Source organism: Artemia sp. Qi Xiang Cuo, chromosome 1 (assembly GCF_049724085.1).
Source record: "Artemia sp. Qi Xiang Cuo chromosome 1, ASM4972408v1, whole genome shotgun sequence".
Taxonomy (NCBI): domain Eukaryota; kingdom Metazoa; phylum Arthropoda; class Branchiopoda; order Anostraca; family Artemiidae; genus Artemia; species Artemia sp. Qi Xiang Cuo.
In genome coordinates, this window is record NC_142794.1 from 16,486,391 (window position 1) to 16,508,995 (window position 22,605).

At 34.2% G+C, this 22,605-nt stretch overlaps 1 protein-coding gene across 1 annotated transcript in view; it reads left to right on the forward strand.

The window, feature by feature from the left end:
• Nucleotides 1-12,832, forward strand: part of LOC148956056 (uncharacterized) — a 99,922-nt gene extending 87,090 nt beyond the window's left edge. The window contains exons 5-6 of the mRNA XM_089093849.1: nucleotides 950-1,094; nucleotides 12,701-12,832. Of these exons, the coding sequence (XP_088949975.1) occupies nucleotides 950-1,094; nucleotides 12,701-12,758 (203 nt within the window). The 3' untranslated portion in view covers nucleotides 12,759-12,832. The remainder of the gene's footprint in view (nucleotides 1-949; nucleotides 1,095-12,700) is intronic.
• The last annotated feature ends 9,773 nt before the right edge of the window (nucleotides 12,833-22,605 follow it).

Consider the following 22,605-nt stretch of genomic DNA (forward strand, 5'->3'; position numbering starts at 1 on the left):
GTACTGAATACCAAAACAGCCCCTGCATTGTTTCCAGTTTCATAGCCTCCAAGTTTAACTTACTTTGGAAATATTCCAACTCAACATTCTAGAACATTCTCGACATTCTGGACTTAAATGGTATGATCTCCGTCGTGATCCCTCACTCGGAATACAGTGAATGAGTCATTTAGTTGTATCCTTTTTCAACAAGAGCCATGCTTTCAACACCTCTTCAACTCTCAACCGCTCTCAAAACTATGGCAACCTCTCTACCTCTTCTAGTTTCATATAATCGAGTACTTAAATTCTCGTTCTTTCTACAGATACATAAACATTAATTCGGACAATATAGTACAGTTCTAAATGACTTGATCTCTATCTTTAAGCCCCCCCCCCCCCTCCCCGACTTTTGTAAAAAACTCACAATCATTTAGTCTTATTTTTAGTTAATGAAATCTAAGCTCTCCTTAACAACAATCTGCGTACCTCTTTTAATTCCCCTCTCATCAGAGTTAAGACTCTTAGTTGCATTAGAACCAGAGGTTGCCATCCTTTTTTTTTCAACTCTAGCCTTAAGTTTGAGCAAACGATGGAAGTACAATGAGGAACAGTATTCAAAGCTATATTGGAGAGTTTGCAGTGTATAGAATTTCCAACGTTTGGGTATGCCTCGTCGAAAAGTACAAATTAGACTAAATTTTTAATTTAGATTATTATCAAGTGTTTTAATCAAAGATTCAATACCCATTCAGGACTTATCTATATAAAGAGGACTTATTCGTTTATCTGAAGGGCATTGCTTTTTTGTGTCGTTATATTTTCATTTTTCTTGTCATTTTCATTTTTTGCTAATTTCTTAACTTGTATAATAGGTTAGGAATGAATTATTCGATTTCATTATTATTGTTTTGCTACCATACCCAAAAACCCTTTTTAAGCATCGTGCCCGTATATTTTACAATTGTAGAGTTGGAAGTAGATTATTGGGACAACGAACATGAGCTTCGATCAGGGCCAGATAACCAAATCCAAATTGAAGGAGGATGTCTATTAACGTCAGACCAATACTTTGCGATGGAACAATTTAAACAGAAAAACACGGTTGTAGACTGGTTAGTACTAAAATCATCTGACTGTTTATATTTAATAGTTAATTGAGCTTATTAATTCTTATAGTTTAACATCTAATTATTTAATTGTTATAAAATAATTTATTATAAACAATAATGCAAAACAGAGATGAGCAGGAGGCCAAAATCTAAGTCTACGAAATGATGAAGATAATAATAATATTAACGAGAAAATTATAATATAATGAAAATAATAGTAAAAATTGAGAAACAATAATAAATGAAATTTAATAAATCAGTGGCAGTGAATCTCTGAATTCTTTACGAAATAAGAATTAGGAGTTTAAGGAATAAACTTTAAGGAATAAGAATTACGAAATAAGTTTAAGGAATAAGAATTACGAAATAAGAATTAGGAATTTAATGCACCGAATTAAACGTACCCAACTAAGCACAATAAAACATAAAATAAAACTAATCACAATAAAACATTAACATCAAATAAAAAATGAAACAAATAAGCACAATAAAAACATTAAACCTATTTTAATTAATAATACTTAATAAATAATAATTAGTAATATTATGCACATAATTAAACGTACAAAAATAATCAAAATAAAAAATAAAATAAAAATAAGAAAAAAAAAAAAGTAACATTAAAAAAACAATGAAAAAAATAAGAACAATAAAAACAATAAAACGAGTTTAAGGAATAAGAATTAAGAAATAATAATTAGGAATATTATGCACCGAATTAAACATACCCAACTAAGCACAATAAAACAATAAATAAAACTAATCACAATAAAACATTAAAATTAAATAAACAATAAAACAACTAAGCACAATAAAAACAATAAAACGAGTTTAAGGAATAATAATTACGAAATAATAATTAGGAATTTTATGAACAGAATTAAACATACACAACTAAGCACAATAAAACATAAAATAAAAATAAGAACAAAAAAAAATTAACATTAAATAAACAATAAAAAAACTAAGCACAATAAAAACAATAAAACGATTTTAAGGAATAAGAATTACGAAATAAGAATTAGGAATTTAATGCACCGAATTAAACATACCCAACTAAGCACAATAAAACATAAAATAAAACTAAGCACAATAAAACATTAAAATTAAATAAACAATGAAACAACTAAGCACAATAAAAACAATAAAACGAGTTTAAGGAATAAGAATTAATAAATAAGAATTATGAATTTTATGCACCGAATTAAACATACCCAACTAAGCACAATAAAACATAAAATAAAAATAAGCACAATAAAACATTAAAATTAAATAAACAATAAAACAACTAAGCACAATAAAAACAATAAAACGAGTTTAAGGAATAAGAATTAAGAAATAAGAATTAGGAATTTAATGCACCGAATTAAACATACCCAACTAAGCACAATAAAACATTACATTTAATAATCCAGAACAAAACAACTAATTTTTCCATTTGTTTTTTTTTTCCTTTTAATAATGGGTAAAACTAAATCAATCAGACAAAACACAAAAACAAAACCACAGCTCATAGCTTGGATATATATTGATCAAAATTATCTAAACCTCTTATGATTACACTAAGCTTATTTCAAAGCTTAGGTGCTCAAAGCAAAAATTTGAAAAGCACTCCAACTTGAAACTAGGTGAAGGACCTCAGATAAAAATAATTCTTATTACAGACAAAACTTAACAAATGAGTGCTTGAAGTTATTGGATGATCTTCTTTCATCGTTTCCTATTAGAATCTTTCTGTGAGATATTTTTTTGCATGCTACCTATATCGCATTTTTCGGCCTGGTAGATGACAACAGTTTCTTCATATTTTATATACCCAGTATTTGTAATAACTACCCACAGACTCTGGACATCACAATATTAACATTCCCTGAAGAAAGCAGCTCCAAAGAAACGGACAACTACACCACAGAAAAATCAGAAATACACAAGAGTGTACGCATATCTTAACCCTAAAATTATCTGATATCTGTTTCCCAAAAGCTTTCCTACAATATTTCTTCTACTTTAGTTTTTTCTTCAATATTTAAACGCACATATGCCAAGTGATGTTATCCTTTTACGTGGCTTCGATCGGAGGGTCAATTTCGATAAGACAAGATACTTACAAATAAACGTTCAAATGGGGATAAATCCATTTATTTAGAAAGTGTAAAAACAGGTACAAAAGTCTAGATATTTCGATCACATATACAGCGATCGTCATCAGTAGAAATACTAAAGTACTAAAATTGAAACTAACTTATTTATAAAAAAACAAAATCAATAACTCTTGGGTCATTCACAAAATAATAAGCTTCCGGGCTATTCGCTAGATTTTTTTTCAGAGAGAGTTTAATGACAAAGTTCACTCAACTCTTGATGTAAATTGCAAACGTAGATGGCGAAGCCTTCTGTGTCTTCTAATTGCAAACCAAATGTTGAGTTTATAGTTGTATACTTGGTTGGTCTCGTTTCCCATATATAATAAGATGAATACCTTAAAAGAATACCTAATGGAAGGTGTTACGCCGAAAATAAGAAACTTATTTCAAAAATTACTATCACAATCCAAGCTGGGTCGAATTCGCATATCAAAGTCAAATAAAATATCAGGAAAATGTCACCAAAAAAGGTTTAAAAACAGCCATACACTTAAACCTGGCAAAAAAATGCAGCGTCATTTTATCAATTGGGAAAAAAAGCAAAAAAAACATATTCATATATGCGGGCCATAATATTGAAAAAATCTTAAAACAAACAAAACTATTTAAATCATATGACAAAATAAATAAAAGGTATTAAACATAGAAAAAAGAGTAGAAAAAGCAAAATTATACACATAGCAAGAAGTAAATAAGTTGGATGTTCTATTAATTTTTGTTTCGAAATATAAGGGATACAAGTTTTTTGGGAAAACCACCTGCTCAGTCACTGTACTTTTAACAATATCCCTGGCTATATAACTATATTTAACTATACCCTTGTCTGGCTTATAATTTTGCATAATTTTCTGTATCAGAACAGGCAGAGGAGGGGCTTAAGGATTATTGTGAACTCTGGAGGGGCGGATTTCACCCACAAGGAACTTGCGTCAATAAAACTGTATCACAAAAAAAGTTAAAAGAAGAAACCCTTTGAAAATATCAATAAAAAGGGCAAATAGAAATAGAAAGACTTGAGAAAAATACCCATATACCCACAACCATTTCAAGAATTCTAGAACGTTTCTAGCAATTTTTAGAATTTCTAGAATTTTTTGGCGAATAAGGGTCTATAACAAATTAAGCGCATAAACTGATTGCTATTTATTTGGATTTACTTGCTGGTAAAAGTCTTGTTTGTAATAGAACTATTACACCTTATTAAATCCCTTATATTTAGCTTACTACCCTATATAATACCAACAACACTGTCGAATATGTTGAACAGTGCTGAGATGTATTTAAAGATAGAGTCAGGGTTGTCATCCAGGGAAATGTTTTGGAACCATCATAGTAGATACAATATACCATATTCGCCGAATATGCTACCAAGCTTCCCTGTTCATAACCTTGGTGGATGAACAAAAGCTTGGTGGATGAGAGGCAGAATTTGTAAAAGTATTTGAGTCATAGATCGTATCAGTGGAAACTAAGAGAAGTAAAGAGTAAAGTTAGGAAAGTAGAGAGGTCGTTAAAGTAATTATTAAAAAAGGTGGGAAGTGAAGGTCATGATAAAATTGCCAGGAATCCAGAAGATGCACCGAAGACGGGATAATAGTTTATTGTTCTACTATTGCAAGTTTATTGATATCTAGTTTATTGCAAGAAATTAAGAGTAGTCAGTCTGGACTTGTCCCATTCAAAGGTAGGAACAGGGGCACAGTTGGTGATAACAAAAGTGTTAAAGACAGATAGGTAGAATATTGTGAAAAAACATTAAACTACGATGAAACTATACGAAATGATATAGCAAAGAATGAAAAGTTTGCGATTATTTGCAAATGAAGAAATATTTTTCTGCGACAAAAGAGTTAGAAATAGTGTTAAACCTATTATAAAATAATAAGGCCCCACATGCTCATGATGTGATAACTTTTTTTTTTAAACGGTAGCTATGAAGTTCGAGATAAGTAACTGAAGATTGTGAATATGATTTTTGAAAAAGGGGAAGTACCTATACTTAGACTTAGAGAAGCTATATATAAGATTTTAAGAGAAGAACTAGGATATTGTGGAACTGAATATTGTGGAATGCTTGATTCGGGAATGATTTCGGTATTATTAGAGCCCTTGACCATGGAAAGTGAAGTCTTAAAAGGACATGACAGGTTGGCCATTCCGGAAGAGAAACCCTGTTGGTTCATTGCGTTTCTAATGTGCCTGATGGTAACGTGAATGCGTTGATGTTTTCGTTGAAATGGAATTTTCAAGTTGGTAGAAGTGATAAAAGATTTGAGAGCCAAGGCTTATTAGAATAAAACCAAGACAGATTTTGGGATGGGGAGAGAATGTGTCGACCAAATTTGAGAGGCATGAGAGCTATGGTTGCCATTTGAGAGCCTTGGCTGATTAGACTAAAACCAAGAAAGATTTTGGGATGGAGAGAGAATGCGTCAACCAAATTTGAGAGCCATGAGAGCTTTGGTTGCCACTTGAGAGCCTTGGCTGATTAGAGTAAAACCAAGACAGATTTTGGGATGGGGAGAGAATGCGTCGATCAAATTTGAGAGTCATTTGAGCTATGGTTGCCACTTGAGAGCCTTGGCTGATTAGAGTAAAACCAAGACAGAGTTTGGGATGGGGAGAGAATGCGTCGACCAATTTTAGACTCTTAAATTAATAATCTATAAGAGTTTTTGTGAAGGTCCTATCCTTGTATAGTCTACTATATAAGTACATTAAAGTCATTAGCGCTATGTACCAAAACAATATCGAAGGAGATGTCGTAGAAACTTCAAAAAGGGCCCATTCGATTGGAAATAGGAATGGCTGGTGCCCTTTTTAATAGTCGAAAGTGATTGGAGGGCAACTAGACCCCCCACGCCCATCATTCCTCCAAATACATTCAATGAAAATTTTGAGGTTGTCATTTTGGCCAGCGTAGTTGATTTCCAAATCGAAAATAAGTTTTGGAGGAAGACACATCCCTAAAGCCTTCCGGGCACGGGTTTTAAGTTATGCCCTGGGGGCATATGAGGTATCTATAGAAGCCGATGTCGTAGAAACTTCAAAAAAGGCTCATTCAATTGGAAATTCAAAGGGCTAGTACCTTTTTTAATAGTCGAAAGTTATTGGAGGGCAACTAGCCCCCCTGCACGCCCATCATTTCCTCAAACACATCCAATCAAAATTTTGAGATAGCCATTTTGTTCAGCGTAGTTGATTTCCCGATAGAAAATATTTTTTTGAGGATGACACTCCCCACAATCCTCAGGGCAAGGGTTTTAAGTTATGCCCTGGGGTCAAATGATGTTTTTATAGAAGGCGTTGTCGTAGAAACTTCAAAAAATCCTCATTCGTTAGGAAATTCAAAGAGATAGTGATTTTTTTAATGGTCAAAAGTAATTGGAGGGCAACTAGCCCCCCCCCACGCCCATCATTTCCGAAAAACATCCAATAAAAATTTCGAGATAGCCATTTTGTTAAGCGTGGTTGATTACCAAATAGAAAATATGTTTTTAGGAGGACACTCTCCTACAGCCCTCAGGGCAAGGGTTTTAGGTTATGCCCTGGGGGCATATAATGTTTTTAAAGAAGGCACTATCGTAGAAACTTCAAAAGAAGCTCATTCGATTGGAAATTCAAAGGGCTAGTGCCCATTTTACTAGTCGAAAGTGATTAGAGGGCAACTAGCCCCCCCCCCACACACACCCATCATTCCCCCAAACACATCCAATAAAATTTTGAGATAGTCATTTTGTTCAGCGTAGTTGATTTCCAGATAGAAAACAAATTTTTGAGGAGGACACTCCCCCACAACCCTCAGGGCAAGGATTATAAGTTATGCCCTGGGGACATATAAGTTTTTTTATTGAAATCTTTGTCATAGAAACTTGAAAAAGGGCTCATTCGATTTGAAATTCATAGGGCTAGTACCCTTTTTAAGAGTCGAAAGTGATTTGAGGGCAACTAACCCCCCTCTCACGTCCACCTTTTCCCAAAACACATCCAATCAAAATTTTTAGATAGCCATTTTATTCAAAGTAGTCGAAAGTTCTGGAAATTCGGTCTTTAAGGATGACAACCCCTCCCCCACAGCCCTCAGAGCACGGGTTTTAAGTTATGCCCTGAGGCATATAAAGTTTTTATTGAAAGCGTTGTTGTAGAAACTTCAAAAGGGCTCATTCAATTGGAAAATGAAAGGGCTAGTGCCTGTTTTAATAGTTGAAAGTGATTGGATAGCGACTAACGCCCCTCAAACGCCCGCCATTTTCCCAAACACATCGAATTAAAATTTTGATACATCCATTTTGTTCAACATAGTTGAAAGTTCTGGAAATCAGGTCTTTTAGGATGATTACCCCTCAGAGCGCTCAGTGCAAGGGTTGTAAGTTATGCCCTGGGGCATATAAAGTTTTTATTGAAAGCGCTGTCGTAGAAACTTCAAAAGAGCTCATTCAATTGGAAAATGAAAGGGCTATTGCCTTTTTAAGAGTCGAAAGTGATTGGATAGTGACTAACGCCCCTCTCACGCCCACCATTTCCCCAAACACATCCAATCAAAATTTTGAGATATCCATTTTGTTCAACGTAGTTGAACGTTCTGGAAATTAGGTCTTTTAGGATGATAACCCCCTCAGAGCCCTCAGTGCAAGGGTTGTAAGTTATGCCCTGGGGGCATACAAAGTTTATATAGAAAGTTGTTGCATAAATCATAAGCAGCGCGATCGCGCTGCCTAAGGAAAGAACGGGGACACTCGAGAACGAGACAAGAAACGGGGACTAAGTAAAAAGGAGGACTCATCCCAACAGTCCTCAGGGCAAGGGTTTTAAGTCATGCCCTGAGAGGATATAAGAACAATGTTGGCACTATGTATTATTTATTAATTTTTTCCTTTAGAGCAGGGCATTTCGTATCGAAGAAGTTGTCGTAGAAACTTCGAAAAGGGCTGATTCAATTAGAAATTGAAGCTGCTTGTGCCCTTTCTAATAGTCGAAAGTGATTGGAAATTGACTTACACCCCTTCCACACCCAGCATGTTCCAAAAACCGTCCAATTAACAATTTGATATAGCAGTTTTATCCAGCGTAGTTTACTTTTACATAGAAATTATGTTTTGAGGTCAGTTTACCTTAAGTCAAACCCTTAGAGCAGGGTCTGTAAGCTCTACAGTGGGGGCATATAAGGTTTCTATAGAAAGCTTTGTCGTAAAAACTTTAAAAAAGGCTCATTCGATTGGAAGTTCAAAGGGCTAGTGTCCTTTTAAATAGTCGAAAGTTATTATAGGGCAACTAACCCGCCTCTCACGTCCACCTTTTCCCCAAACACATCTAATCAAAACTTTGAGATAGCCATTTTATTCAACGTAGTTTTAAGTTCTGGAAATTAGGTCTTCGAGGATGACAACCCCCACAGCCATCAGGGCAAGGGTTGTAAATTATGCCCAGGGGGCATATAAGGTTTTATATAACGCTTTGTCGTAGAAACTTCAAAAAAGGTCATTTCAATTGAAAATTGAAATGGCTAGTGCCCTTTTTAATAGTCGAAAATGATTGGAAAGCAACTAAGACCCCTTCCACGCCCACCATTTCCCCAAACACATCCAATAAAGATTTTGAGATAGCCATTTTATTCCACGCAGTTCAAAGTTCAGGAAATTATACCTTTGAGCAGGACACTCCCCCTACAGTCTTCAGGGCAAGGGTTATAAGTTATGCCCTGGAGTTATATAAGGTTTTTATTGAAATCTTTGTCGTAGAAACTTGAAAAAGGGCTCATTTCTCCCAAACACATCCAATCAAAATTTTGAGATAGCCATTTTGTTCAGCGTAGTTGATTTCCAGATAGAAAATATCTATTTGAGAAGGACACTCCCCACAACCCTCGGGGCAAGGGTCTTAAGTTATTCCCTGAGGGTATATAAGAACAATGTTGGCACAATGTACCCTTTATTATTTTTTTCCTTTAGAGCAGGGCACTTCATATGGAAGGGGTCATCGTAGAGACTTCAAAAGGGGCTCATTCAATTGGAAATCGAGAGTTCTAGGGCCGTTTTTAATAGCCGAAAGTGATTGGAGGGCAACTAGCCCCCCCCCGCCCCTACGCCCATTGTTCCCCAACTCACATCAAATTAAAATTATGAGATAGCCATTTTGTTCAGCGTAGTTGATTTCCAGATAGAAATTTTTTTTTGAGGAGAATCCCCCACAACCCTCAGGGCAATGGTTTTAAGTTATGCCCTGGGGGCATATAAGGTTTTTTTTATAGAAGGAGTTGTCGTAGAAACTTCAAAACAGGCTCATCTGATTGGAAATTCGAAGGGCTAGTACCCTTTTTAAGAGTCAAAAGTGATTGGAGGACAACTAGCCCCCCCCCGCCCATTATTCCCCCAAACACATCCAATCAAAGTTTTGAGATAGCTATTTTGTTCAGAGTAGTTGATTTCCAGATAGAAAATATGTTTTAGAGGAGGACACTCCCCACTACCCTCAGGGCAAGGGTTTTTAATTTATGCCCTGGGAGCATATAAGGTTTTTATAGAAGGTAATGTCGTAGAAACTTCAAAAAAGGCTCATTGGATTGGAAATTCAAAGGGCTCGTACCCTTTTAAATAGTCGAAAGTGATTGGAGGGCAACTGGTCCCCCCCCCCCACGCCTATCATTTCCCCAATCACATCCAATCAAAATTTTGAGATAGCCATTTTGTTAAGCGTAGTTGATTGACCGATAGAAAATATGTTTTGAGGCAGACACACCCCCACAGCCCTCAGGGCAAGGGTTTCAAGTTATGCCCCGGGGGCATATAAGGTTTTTAAAAAAGGCTTTGTCGTAGAAACTTCTAAAAAACCTCATTAGATTTGGAAATTCAAAGGGCTAGTGCCCTTTTTAATAGTCGAAAGTGATTGGAGGGCAACTAGCCTCCCCTCCCCCCACGCCCATCATTTCCAAAAACACAGCCAATAAAAATTTTAACATAGACATTTTGTTCAGCATAGTTGATTTCCAGCTAGAAAACATGTTTTTTAGGAGGACAATCCCCCACAGCCCTCAGGGCAAGGGTTTTAAGTTATGCCCAGGGGGCATATAAGGTTTTACAGAAGGCGTTGTCGTAGAAACTTCTTAAAAAGCTCATTCGATTTGGAAATTCAAAGGGCTAGTGCCCTTTTTAATAGTCGAAAGTGATTGGAGGGCAACTAACCCCCCCCCACGCCTCACATTCCCCCCAAAAAATACAAACAAAATATTTAGATAGCAAAATTGTTAAGCTTAGTTTATTTCCAGATAGATAAAATGTTTTTTAGGAAGAAACTCCCCCAAAACCCTCAGGGCAAGGATTATAAGTTATGCCCTGGAGGCATATAAGGTTTTTATTGAAATCTTTGTCGTAGAAACTTTAAAAAGGGCTCATTATATTTGAAATTCAAAGGGATAGTACCCTTTTTAATAGTCGAAAGTGATTGGAGGGCAACTAATCCCCCTCTCACGCCCACCTTTTCCCCAAACACATCCACATCCAATCCAAATTTTTAGATAACAATTTTACTCAACGTAGTTCAAAGTTTTGGAAATTAGGTCTTTAAGGATGACACCCCCCCCCTCACAGCCCTCATGGCAAGGGTTTTAAGTTATGCCCTGGGTCATATAAAGTTTTTATTGAAAGCGTTGTCGTAGAAATTTCAAAAGGGCTCATTCAATTGGAAATTGAAAGCGCTAGTGCCTTTTTTAATAGTTGAAAGTGATTGGATAGCGACTAACGCCCCTCTCACGCCCACCATTTTCCAAAACACATCCAATCAAAATACTGGAGTCCAAACTATAAAGTTATAAAAAACGAAAAGATTTAAAATATTATTTTCTTTTTCCCTGAAAAGACTATGTCAATATAAACCGAGCAGTAATTAATTTAAAAAAGTTTTCCCACCAAATAAGTTTTTCAACCAAAAGTAAAGAACTCCATTAAACAAAAAATGAGCAAAAATTAAATAAAAGAATCTACCAAGCGTGAAACAACCACAAAACATTATCAACAAATAACTGAAACCCAAAACGAGCAGAAATTACATTTATTAACCGAGTCAAACTCAAAACGAGCAGAAATTAACGTACGATGGGTGCACAATCCCTATGCCTTCCCACAGCCAGAACCAAATTTGCATTTTACTGAAAAATACAAATGAATATGCATTGTCAGTTTAATATACATATACTGATTTTTAGTAATCAAAATGTTTATATTATTTGATTTATTAAAGTTATAAAAGTAAAAACATTTATCCTTTTTCAGTAGAGTGCAAATTTTGGGATCACCTCTTTCTCTTACTGTAAAAGTCTAAAACCTACTGCGTCCTTGGCGTTTTACTGAAAAACAATTTTATGACAAATATTTTTCTTTTGTAATATTGAAAATAATCATTAAAATTATAGTAACATTTTGAACTGATGAGCTTTCAGCAATTAATATCATTATACATCAAATATTCAGTTTAATTTATTAGCTCTTTTTAAAGTTGTTCAAGACGAAAATAGTTTCACTACAAACAAGTGTTTGGATACTGCCTCCTTCTTTAACTGTAAATAAAAACCAAAAGCCTACTGCGTCACTGGCTCTTAACTGAAAACGAATTATTTTACAAATATTTGTTTTCCAGTTCTTTCAGCATTGAAAATAAAATTAACAGTGAAATAAATTCTTGAACTACATCAAATGTTCAATTTGATGTTGTTTATGCTGTCCAAGACTGTTTAAGACGCATATAGTTTTCAGTAAAGGGGACGCGTTTAGTTTTCAGCAACCTCTCTCTTCCCCAATGGGGAAGAGAGAGGTTGTGAGGAAGGATTTAAAGGAAAGTGTAACTCCCTTTCATTATTAAAACGGGTAAAGAGGGAAGCTTTGGATAGACTGGAATGGAGGTGGCTGGGTATAGCCTCAGGGTGCCTGGTGCTGCAGCGGCTTGCTAGTAGTAGCAGCAGCGTTAGACACGGACCTCGGCCAATAAACAACAAACCAAAGCTTGTGAAGGTACCACGGATGGTACAGTAGCACTATTTGCGGTAACCCCGGACATAACAGATTTTCACAGCAAGTCATTATAACAGTATAACATTCAATTCGGCCCAAAGCTTCATCTATGTTTGCTTCCTTCTCCAACGGGGAACATTCTTTGGTCCATTTCAATATCTGGAGATAGGAAAAGCAGGGATAGCCATTGCCTTTTTCGGCTACTTTCTCCTGTTAAGTTAAATGTTTTTTTGGGGGGATCAACTTTAATCATCAACTAGTTTCATTGGTTCCCTTAGGTAGAGTTAACATCGTTCAATGGCTGTGAGGTACTCTTTTTTAAAGTCGTACAACAATACTCAACATGTTTTAGTTTTTTTTCTGCTCTTTGTTAACTGTTATGTATGTTTTTCTTCTTCCTAACTAACGTTAAGTTATTTTGTTTTTAAGTTTATATTATTTATGTATATTTCTTTTTATCTTGCAGCTTTTGCGATGAGTCTTCGGTAAAATGCAAAATAAGAGAAACTTCTGACGATATTTAATTTTATTTAAGACTATTATATCATTCTAAGAATAAATTTTGTATTTCTTAAGTTAAAATTATACAGATAAATTAATTCAAGGAGTTCTTATGATAAATGTTGTAAGTAAGGTTATCACTTGAAAAGGCCCCGCAACCAAATACTAAAGGTACCTGTAGAATCGATGATGTTTAAAATGATGTAAAAGGCACAGAAGATGGCAACGAAATTTAAAGCCCCTAAGGATTTTCTTTTATTATTATTAAGCTAAGCCAAAACTGGAAAAGCCAAAAGATCCAAGCTTGAATATGTTAAGCAAGAACTGAAACATCCTAAAACTGCTAGTTCAAACAAATTAAGCCGCAGTTCGAGTTCGACAAGTTTGACGCAGTTCGACAAGTTCAGCTGGAACTGAAAAAGTAAAAATGTGCGGGGTCGAACAAGTTAAGCCAGAGCTGAAAGAAAAAATGCCAATGAAACGAATAAAAGTTTAAATAGGGGTAAGTCCTTTTATTAGACAGTGAAAAAACAAATACAACAGTTCTGAATATTCCGAAGACATAGTCAGTTTTCCTCATCTGCAGAAATACTAAACTATTATAATTAACTCAAACTATATTTATGCAGAAGGAAAATATATTAACTTCCGGGTCACAGAATGTTACCGGTCCATTGGCTTAAAAAGTTCATTAACTGGGTTCATTAAAAGTCTCGAGTTCCTTAATCTTACTTATATTTATATTGAATTCTTAATAGAGTTGGCACAATCTTCTTCTTCTTCTTCTAATTGAAAAACAGAATGTTGACAAAATTTATAATTCTTAGTGAAATCGCCAGAATCGTCATCTTCTTCTTCTAATTGTAATTCTGTCTTCTTCTTATTCGTTTCGTCAAAGAAAGGCAGTGTGGTATGTGAAGAAAAAAAAATCAAAAACGCTAATTTGAACAATTAAGCCAGAACTGAACGAGCCAAAAAGCGCTAGTTAGAAAAGGCTAGGCCAGAGCTGAAAATGCCAGAAAATGGTAGCTCGAGCAGGTTAAGCCTGAATTGAAAAGCAAAAGATGCAGAAATTCTAGTTCGAACAAGTTAAGCCCGACCTAAACATACCAAAAAATACTGGTTCAAACATGTTAATCCAGAACTGAAAAAGCTTGTTCGAACAAATTGCTGAACTAAAAAGAGAAAAGTAAATTACCGCACTATACTTCCTTGTTAAAACGTATGCATTAACTGCACTGGTGTATTTTTGAGAGGTCGGTTGTCATATCTGTCTGACCCAATCACATTATTCTTTAAGCATTTGTCAGAAGAAGACGCCAGATAATCCTGCCCTTTTACCCGTTGTTGTATTCATCTGCTGCTATGACAAATTTTGATTCACTAAAACATACAAACCTTGATTGTCTTTACAGAAAATCTTGAAGAAACCGAATGTTTGTGTAGCGATAAAAAAATTAGAGTGGGTTAAATTGTGGTAATAAGGATTGACCGCGTCAAATGTAATATTGTGCTTTAAGGCTGAGAACTTACACCTTATAAATTTTCCGATAGCGCCCCTTATAGCGCTAAAAACTGTGCCATAGGTAATATTATGATTTAAAGCAGTGTACCGATCGTGCCAGTTCTTCCGGGGTGATTTTTCTTAAGCTACTTAATAGGCTAGGCAAGCTATAAAAATAATGAGAAAATTAAGTTTATGATCGCGCCAGAGCAATGGGGGCACCCTCAATCTATGAGAGAAAATAACTTGTGTAACTATATAAATGTAACCTCTTTTCCTTGAGCTATCTGGAGATCAATTACCTGTTATATTATGTAGAAATCAGATCCCTGGGAGCGCTACCGATGGAGACATGCGAACTAATTATCTGTCGTGCGACTAGATACAGACATATAAAATAAAACAAACACAAATAGAAAAGCAATAGATTTATTGTGACTTACATTTTAAGTGTACAACAAGGCTCACTTCAATTGACGACGAATAGGAGCAGAGTTAATAATAATGACTGAATTGCAATGCCTGAACGCCGAAATAATTCTGATCATAATAATCCTCTCGAAAGCACTTTTACCACACTATAAAACATAGTTTTTGTCCTGCGCTCTAAGAGCTGGCTCACAATTGGCCCAAGTCCTGTTGAGGGGGCCGCTATTTTGTAATTATGTTCGCAAACTCACTACATTATGCGAACTATTTATCCAATAATTTTGTTTTAAATATTTCGATGATTTAAACGTTCACACACTCTTATAACTTAGACTTCCTGCGAAACATTATATTTAGTAGTTTTTTTTATTACCAATCTTCTCGGCGAAATTCAAAACCATCTCCCGTGATTAGTGCCGAGGTTTGGCTGGAACTAAAAGGCAGTTTTTCTTTTTGCTGATTAAGAACTTTTCTTTTTTGAAAAGAGATTTAACTTAATTAGAGGAAGTCGGAATTATCTTTAGAAAGAAGGAACTTTATTTTTTGTATTTTAAATATATTACATTGTACTCACAGTACATCTTTCCCTTCCCACTATTTAATAATGTACTGTCATTAAGGTTTGCTTACCTTTGGACATTTGAAATATTCGCTATTTATTAACTATTTATTCTACATAATTTTGATTGACATTGTATTATTTTATACTTTTATATAAGCTTAATCAGGAGTGCTAAAAATTTTCTCTATTACTTTTCCTATTTTATTATACATCCGTATCTAAAGTTCATCTACTGGACTAAAATTATTTATGGTTCTAGCCTAGCTACTTTACTAAATATTTTTTTTCTACATCTAACACTGATGACTTTTACATTTCCAACAAGGTTGGGACTATTCTACCTTTACATAAGATTTTTTTTGAGAATTCACCTTTTACAAGTTTTTTTTTATTTTGCTGACTATAGGGCACACTGCTTCTTATCTACACTACATTAAATGAATAGTACGACAACGCTACACCTAACTCTATCTGAACATCTAACACTACATATAAGAACGATTTAAAACACACAATATTGGGTTTACCATGTTCACTGGTAACATTAGAACACTTTCACTGGGGATGTTTGCTACGTAACATTAATGATAGGATATTGTAATTTTTGAGTTATAAAAGTCATTCAGATGTAACATGTGTAAATTCACACCTATTTCATCACCTTCGTGTCTCTTTAGCATACTCAATCATTCTGTTGTAAATTATGGTCCTTCACTCTTTTCGTCTTGGCAAAATTTATAAAGCACTTACAATATAGTTTCTTCATGGAACAGTTCGAGCAGGGTTATGTTCACACGACAAGCTTTCTCTAATTGTCAAATGGGAAATGATAATTCCAACTACAGGTGTGGGAATATGCTATCAGAGTTCATTCTCACCTGCTTTTTGATAGTTTATAGGGTGCCTTATCATTAAGGGGTTGAACACCGGGACCATGTTCATTTTCTTCTCAGCATATCATTTTTGGAATATTTTAAAGCACATAGCGAATGTAATTCTCATATAAAATTGTTCATTCGTGCACTTAGAGATTATAGTTCTCTTATAAAATTGTTCGTGCCTGGCTTGCGTCTATTAACCTTTGCGGTGATTCCTTGGTTAATCACAAGGGAATTGGTGTTTGTATTTGGAACAGGTCGACATCAAACTATAGTGAAACCTTCAACATATTGTCTTTTAACTTGTGGGAGGGGTATATTGTGACTAAGGGGTTAGTCACTGGGGTTAATTTTGGTTTCTGTAATTCAATGGTTGGTTTCCAGGTCCATTTTTCAGTAATTATCTCGTAATATTTGTGGGATAACAGAGATATTAACTTTTCGCATTTAATAGAGGTGATAGGATGGATTCCGAAAAATGGTCGAAAGGTATTCGACGCGTGAATCTGTGACCCATAGATAATTTTTTGGGGTCATTAAATATCACAACTATGCAGTCAAATGGTTCATCGGTCCATAAGGATTATCATAGGTTATATTTAGGTACTTATATCTTGTACTGGTCGATGGGGTTCTCAGGATTTATGTGATTATATAGTTCAATAATGCACTGGGTACTGAGATTCAAATATAATATTACCTGATACGTAATATGGTTCGTGGTCGAGGAAACAACGATCAAAGGTAACTATAATTTTCGTAGATGAAGCTGGGATGAAAATTGCCTGGGGTCTATGGTGAGTACTCTTCGTTGGTTGAGGTATTATGAAAATAGATGCTACTAGTTGTATCTGCACGGGACAACTCATTGTAATGATCGATTTCCAATATGTCAATCCACTTCCTGTAATAAAAATAACGAGGCAGAATCACACGTTCTTTAAAACAAATAGTCATAATATATAATAAACCATACGATTAGGTGAATTTTAGGGTGAAGATTACCCTAAAAGACAATATAAAAATATACAATAATATTACTAAATAAACACTGGTTTTGATAAAACGACATTATTATCATGTTGGTTTCAAATACATATAATTCCCACTGGGAAATCTAAAATAGAGATGTGTTCAAATTTGTTTTGAGAAAGGAAACAACGATACAAGGCTTATTTAATTCTTCAATACTTATTTAATCCTCCCTTAGATTTAAAATAATCCTTTAAACATAAATTACCCTACATTGTTAAATTTGAGGTCTCAGTTTACAACATATTTCATGCCTTCATTGTTCACGCACGTCTGTGCTGTTTAATAAACGCATGTTGCAGCGTCATAGCCACACGGTTTTACGTAAACGATACTTACAATGAGGGAACAAGACATAGCAAGGGCGAGTGGAGACCTCTATACCCACTCATTTTCTAATGTCTTCCCTTTTTCTTGGCTTAGACGTTCTCATGGGTTTCCGGGTTTAACTTCTGCATTTCCGCCGTTTCCCCGTGTTCTTCCTTTGGGTTTTGCCTTCTTAGTCTCAGGATTTTTCCATAACTAAAAGTCAGTAAGATTCTCATGGTCAGGGAAATCGCGAACACGAAAAATACGGTCAGTAATATGTTCCACCAGAAATTGGTTGACAATAATCCGTATCTATTATCCACATACTTTAATCTTTGGTCTTTATTTGTAAATAGGGGAATCTGGGAGTCTAATGCTTCTCTTATTTTTGTAAGCCTTAATGTCCCTTTCTTTTTTTCTATTTTGGACCATAACGAGGTTTTCATTTCCTCACTTTCTATATTGGGAACAGTGTACGACAGGTTCATTGGCTTGAAATTTATTATTTTGGGACTTATTATGCTTGCGTTTGTGGTAATCAACGGTGTTCGAACAGTTGACTCTTTAGTTACAAGTCGACATCCTTGTTTTATGGTTATCGTACCCACATCTTGTAACAGTAATTCTGTTTTGTAACTTGGATCTATTCTTTTGTGGTCTATTAACTTGGGTCTATTCTTTCTGTATTATTTGTAGCGATAAACTTTTATGGTTATACTAATTGTGGTAATAAAGATTGACCGCGTCAATGTAATATTGTGCTTTAAGGCTGAGAACTTACACCTTATAAGTTTTCCGATAGCGCCACTTATAGCGCTAAAGACTGTGCCATATGTAATATTATGATTTAAAGCGGTGTACCTATCGCGCCAGTTCTTCCGGGGTGATTTTTCATAAGCTACTTAATAGGGTAGGCAAGCTATAAAAATAATGAGAAAATTAAGTTTATGATTGCGCCAGAGCAATGGGGAGTAAGGTAAATTTATGACCGCACCACCCTCAATCTGTGAGAGAAAATAAATTGTGTAACTATATAAATGTAACTCTTTTTCTTGAGCTATCTGGAGATCAATTACCTGTTATATTATGTAGAAATCAGATTCCTGGGAGCGCTACCGATGGAGACATGCGAACTAATTATCTGTCGTGCGACTAGACACAGACATATAAAATAAAACAAACACAAATAGAAAAGCAATAGATTTATTGTGACTTACATTTTACGTGTACAACAATGCTCACTTCAATTGACGACAAATGGAAGCATAATGACTAAATTACAATGCTTGAACGCCGAAATAATTCTGATCTTAATAATCTTCCAAAAACCACTTTTACCTCACTATCAAATATAGTTTTTGTCCTGCGCTCTAAGAGCTGACTCACAATTGGCGCAAGTCCTGAGACGGGGGCCGCTATTTTGTAATTATGTTTGCAACCTCACTACATTATGCGAACTATTTATCCAATAATTTTGTTTTAAATATTTCGGTGATTTTAACGTTCACACACTCTTATAACTTAGACTTCCTGCGAAACACTGTATTTAGTAATTTTTTTTTATTACCAATCTTCTCGGTGAAATTCAAAACCATCTTCCGTGATTAGCGCCGAGTTTTGGCTGGAACTAAAAGGCAGTTTTTCTTTTTGCTGATTAAGAACTTTTCTTTTTTGAAACGAGATTTAACTTAATTAGAGGAAGTCGGAATTATCTTAAGAAAGAAGGAACCATTTTTATTGTATTTTAAATATATCACATTTTACTCACGGTACCTTTGTTGGATTTGAAAATATGTTTGTACATAAGGGGATGTGGTACGATAAAGATTCCTCCATTATAAACGTGTTTAGTTTGTGTGGCCAAACTATTTAGAATTATTTTGGCGGCCTTGATATAACTGATAGAACATAGATAATAGATTTAAATAAACAAAAGAAAACAAAAAGCCGACACCAAATTTCCCAGATATCTTAGAAAAACCATTTAATTTCTTTTTATTTTGGTCTGATATAAAGATATTCAGTTTTGATGAAACTTACAGGCCAGGAAGTATAAATTCTGTTTTTTCTATTAATCGGACCAAAATTGTATAATTTAAGCACAGGGAAGGTCAGTCCCTAAAAAAATTTGAGTCTACCTGCTCGAAGAATAATGAAAATCAGTTCAAAGGAATTATCATTTGACTGATATTGCCGCTTTGGGAATTTCTTTTCTGTCACCCGCCTGGATTGACAGACTAGCCGAGAAAGGATAACAACATTTCAGTGTCTTATATATAGAAGCAATTAGGTCAAGGTTATGTCATAGTTAGGCGTTGTACATATGTTTTCTTTTATATTTTTTATTTTTTGCTTAGTATTAAGTAAACTTCAGCAAGTGAAAGACAAGTTACTGTGATATTTGGCAAAGTTACATCAAAAGTTACTTCGGCAAAGGAGATATCCACGTTGAAAAAATCAACCACGACAAAAATTTCTGGCAACACAAAATGTTTCCAAAGCTCCATGAATTTTATATGGAAGCTTTGTTACCTGAAATTGTGGACGGAAGAGTGACACGCAATATAGCGATCCGCTGGCCATTTCTGGGCAAGTCTACGGATAAATAAAACCCTCATATATTCAGATTAGGCTAGCTAGGTCGGTTTCTAGCTGAATTTATATATATATATATATATATATATATATATATATATATATATATATATATATATATATATATATATATATATATATATATATATATATATATATATATATATATATATATATATATATATATATATATATATATATATATATATATATATATATATATATATATATATATATATATATATATATATATATATATATATATATATATATATATATATATATATATATATATATATGGGGCAAAGTTGGAGCCAATTTTCCAAAAACTAAAAAATAAGCCGTTTGGTATCATAAAGGTACTATTAAGTATTTTAAGTACTTTAAATAAAAAAAATATTTATAGTACTTTAAAGGTAAATATGTACTAAAAACTGGTATGTTTCTGTTGATGCTTGAATTGTGCAGGTCTATCTTAGTTTTGACAAGATTTCGGAAGAAACTAAATTTCAGCTGGAGAGGGGGCAAACTGAGGTCTGGGGGGAGGCAAACCTAGGTCTGGGAGGGGTAGTTGCCCCCTTCCCCATAACAAACTACTCATCTGGTTTACCTCAAACTACCATCCATTTTACATGTTTATATATCTATAGTGTCCCATCTAATCCCCCACTCTATTTTTCAAACGTAATTAAAAATCTTAGAACAATTGTCACCGGTAAAGCCAGAGAAAAAACGCAGTTACGAATTTAATTTTCAACGAAAATCTCTAAGTTGTTTAAGTATTTATAGTGTCCAAATAATTTTTCCCTCCCCTACTCAAAGAAAATACTTTGAATTCAACTTTCAATGAATGTTCTCTTGAACTTCTTTTCTTCCGTTAAGATGTGATGCATTCGTAAAAACAAACGTGTTTTCACTCATTCATTAGCAAATGTTAACTTTTCTTACTTGTCAACCCCTCAAATTCTTGATTGATCTGGATAACTAAGCCCCCTGGCGAGGTCTCTAATTGAAGCTTTGTCCTTTGACAAATTTACCGACAAGAGAGCCTGAAAATCGAGCAATAGACAACCACATCACCTTAAAGAAAAAACAAACTTTTTCGCATGTAGACCAATGGTTGATGTGACAAAAATTTGATGTGACTTTTTTTAATGTAACCTTTAATGTGTATTATTCGTTGTTATTACTTTAAATTTATGTTGTTGTTTGTTACGTAGGAAGCGAATATTCTAATTATCTTAATTATTACCAAGGTCCTTTTTATTTGCAAATATGTTTATTTTACAAATATTTGTATTTTTATTTATAAATATTTGCAAATATTTAAAAACAAATATTCGTTCATTACAGCTTCCGAAGCAAGAAAGAACTTCTGCATAAATAATTTTACATTTTTTTTATGCAATCTATTTTACGTTAGAATGTCAAATATCCCGCCTCTCCAAAAAAAGTTAGAATATAAAATGGCCTATGGTAGGCTAGTTAAAAATATTTTATATTTCATAATAAAATATTTAAATAATATTTCATAATAAAAATATTCAAATATTTAAATAATAATACTAAATAATTTTAAATAATAATTGATATTATATATAATAATAAAAATATTTTGATAGGTTAGCTAAAAATAATCCAATAGTTATAAGCAAGTTGACATTCTTACAAGCCTTATGTAAACCACTTATAAAAACCAGTTCAACAATGGAGTTTTCTAGGACACCTGGAAAGACTTCCTGGAAAACAGCCTGAAGTTTTCCACGAGAATTTAACTCATTTTCTCAAAGCTTCTGCATAATGGGCTCCAATGAAAGATGATCCACCGTCTACAAGTCTACAAATAAAACTCATTCAGAATACCAGAGAACGGTTGCCATTAAATTGTGAACAGAAATTCCACATATTTCCCAAATACCCCTCGTAGAAGGATGCTTGGAGGGGGAGGGGTAAAATGGAAATAATATCTAATCTCCCTTCATTCCTGGGTACGCTTTTGGAGTGCTTGCAATAAGGGCGACGACAAAGCCTTAAATAGAACAGGAGAGATTCATGTAACCTCATCTATCTTTAGTTGTTTTTTTTTTTGCAGTAAAAAACACTTTGGTTTTATCCCGTTTTATTTTTAAGCTGCCGATTTCATTTTATTGTGATGAAGCAGTAAATTCTAACATCCTTGGCTCTTACGAAAAGTTTGAACCTCTGACCGTATAGATAAACATGGTGTTACGTCTTGGAAAGTTGTCCATAATCCTTTCGTGTGGCCAAAAAGGGTTTTGGAATTAGAGCTTTGTATTCGATGTCACAAAGGAATATGAGAATCGGTCTGCCAATCTTCCGTTTCATCGAGTCATGCTTCTGCTGGAAAGCTTCATTTAAGTTAACAAAAAGTGTCTTATTTCCCCCTGTTAATGTTTGCAAAACCTGCACATTTTCCATACCTACTATTCTGGGAGAAGAGGAGGAGGGGTTAAATGTTCAGTGGGTAGATTTGACTTTTTTTTTTACTTTGCTGGCTGGTAGAATGGAATATAGAATATGATCATTCCAAATATTTTAAT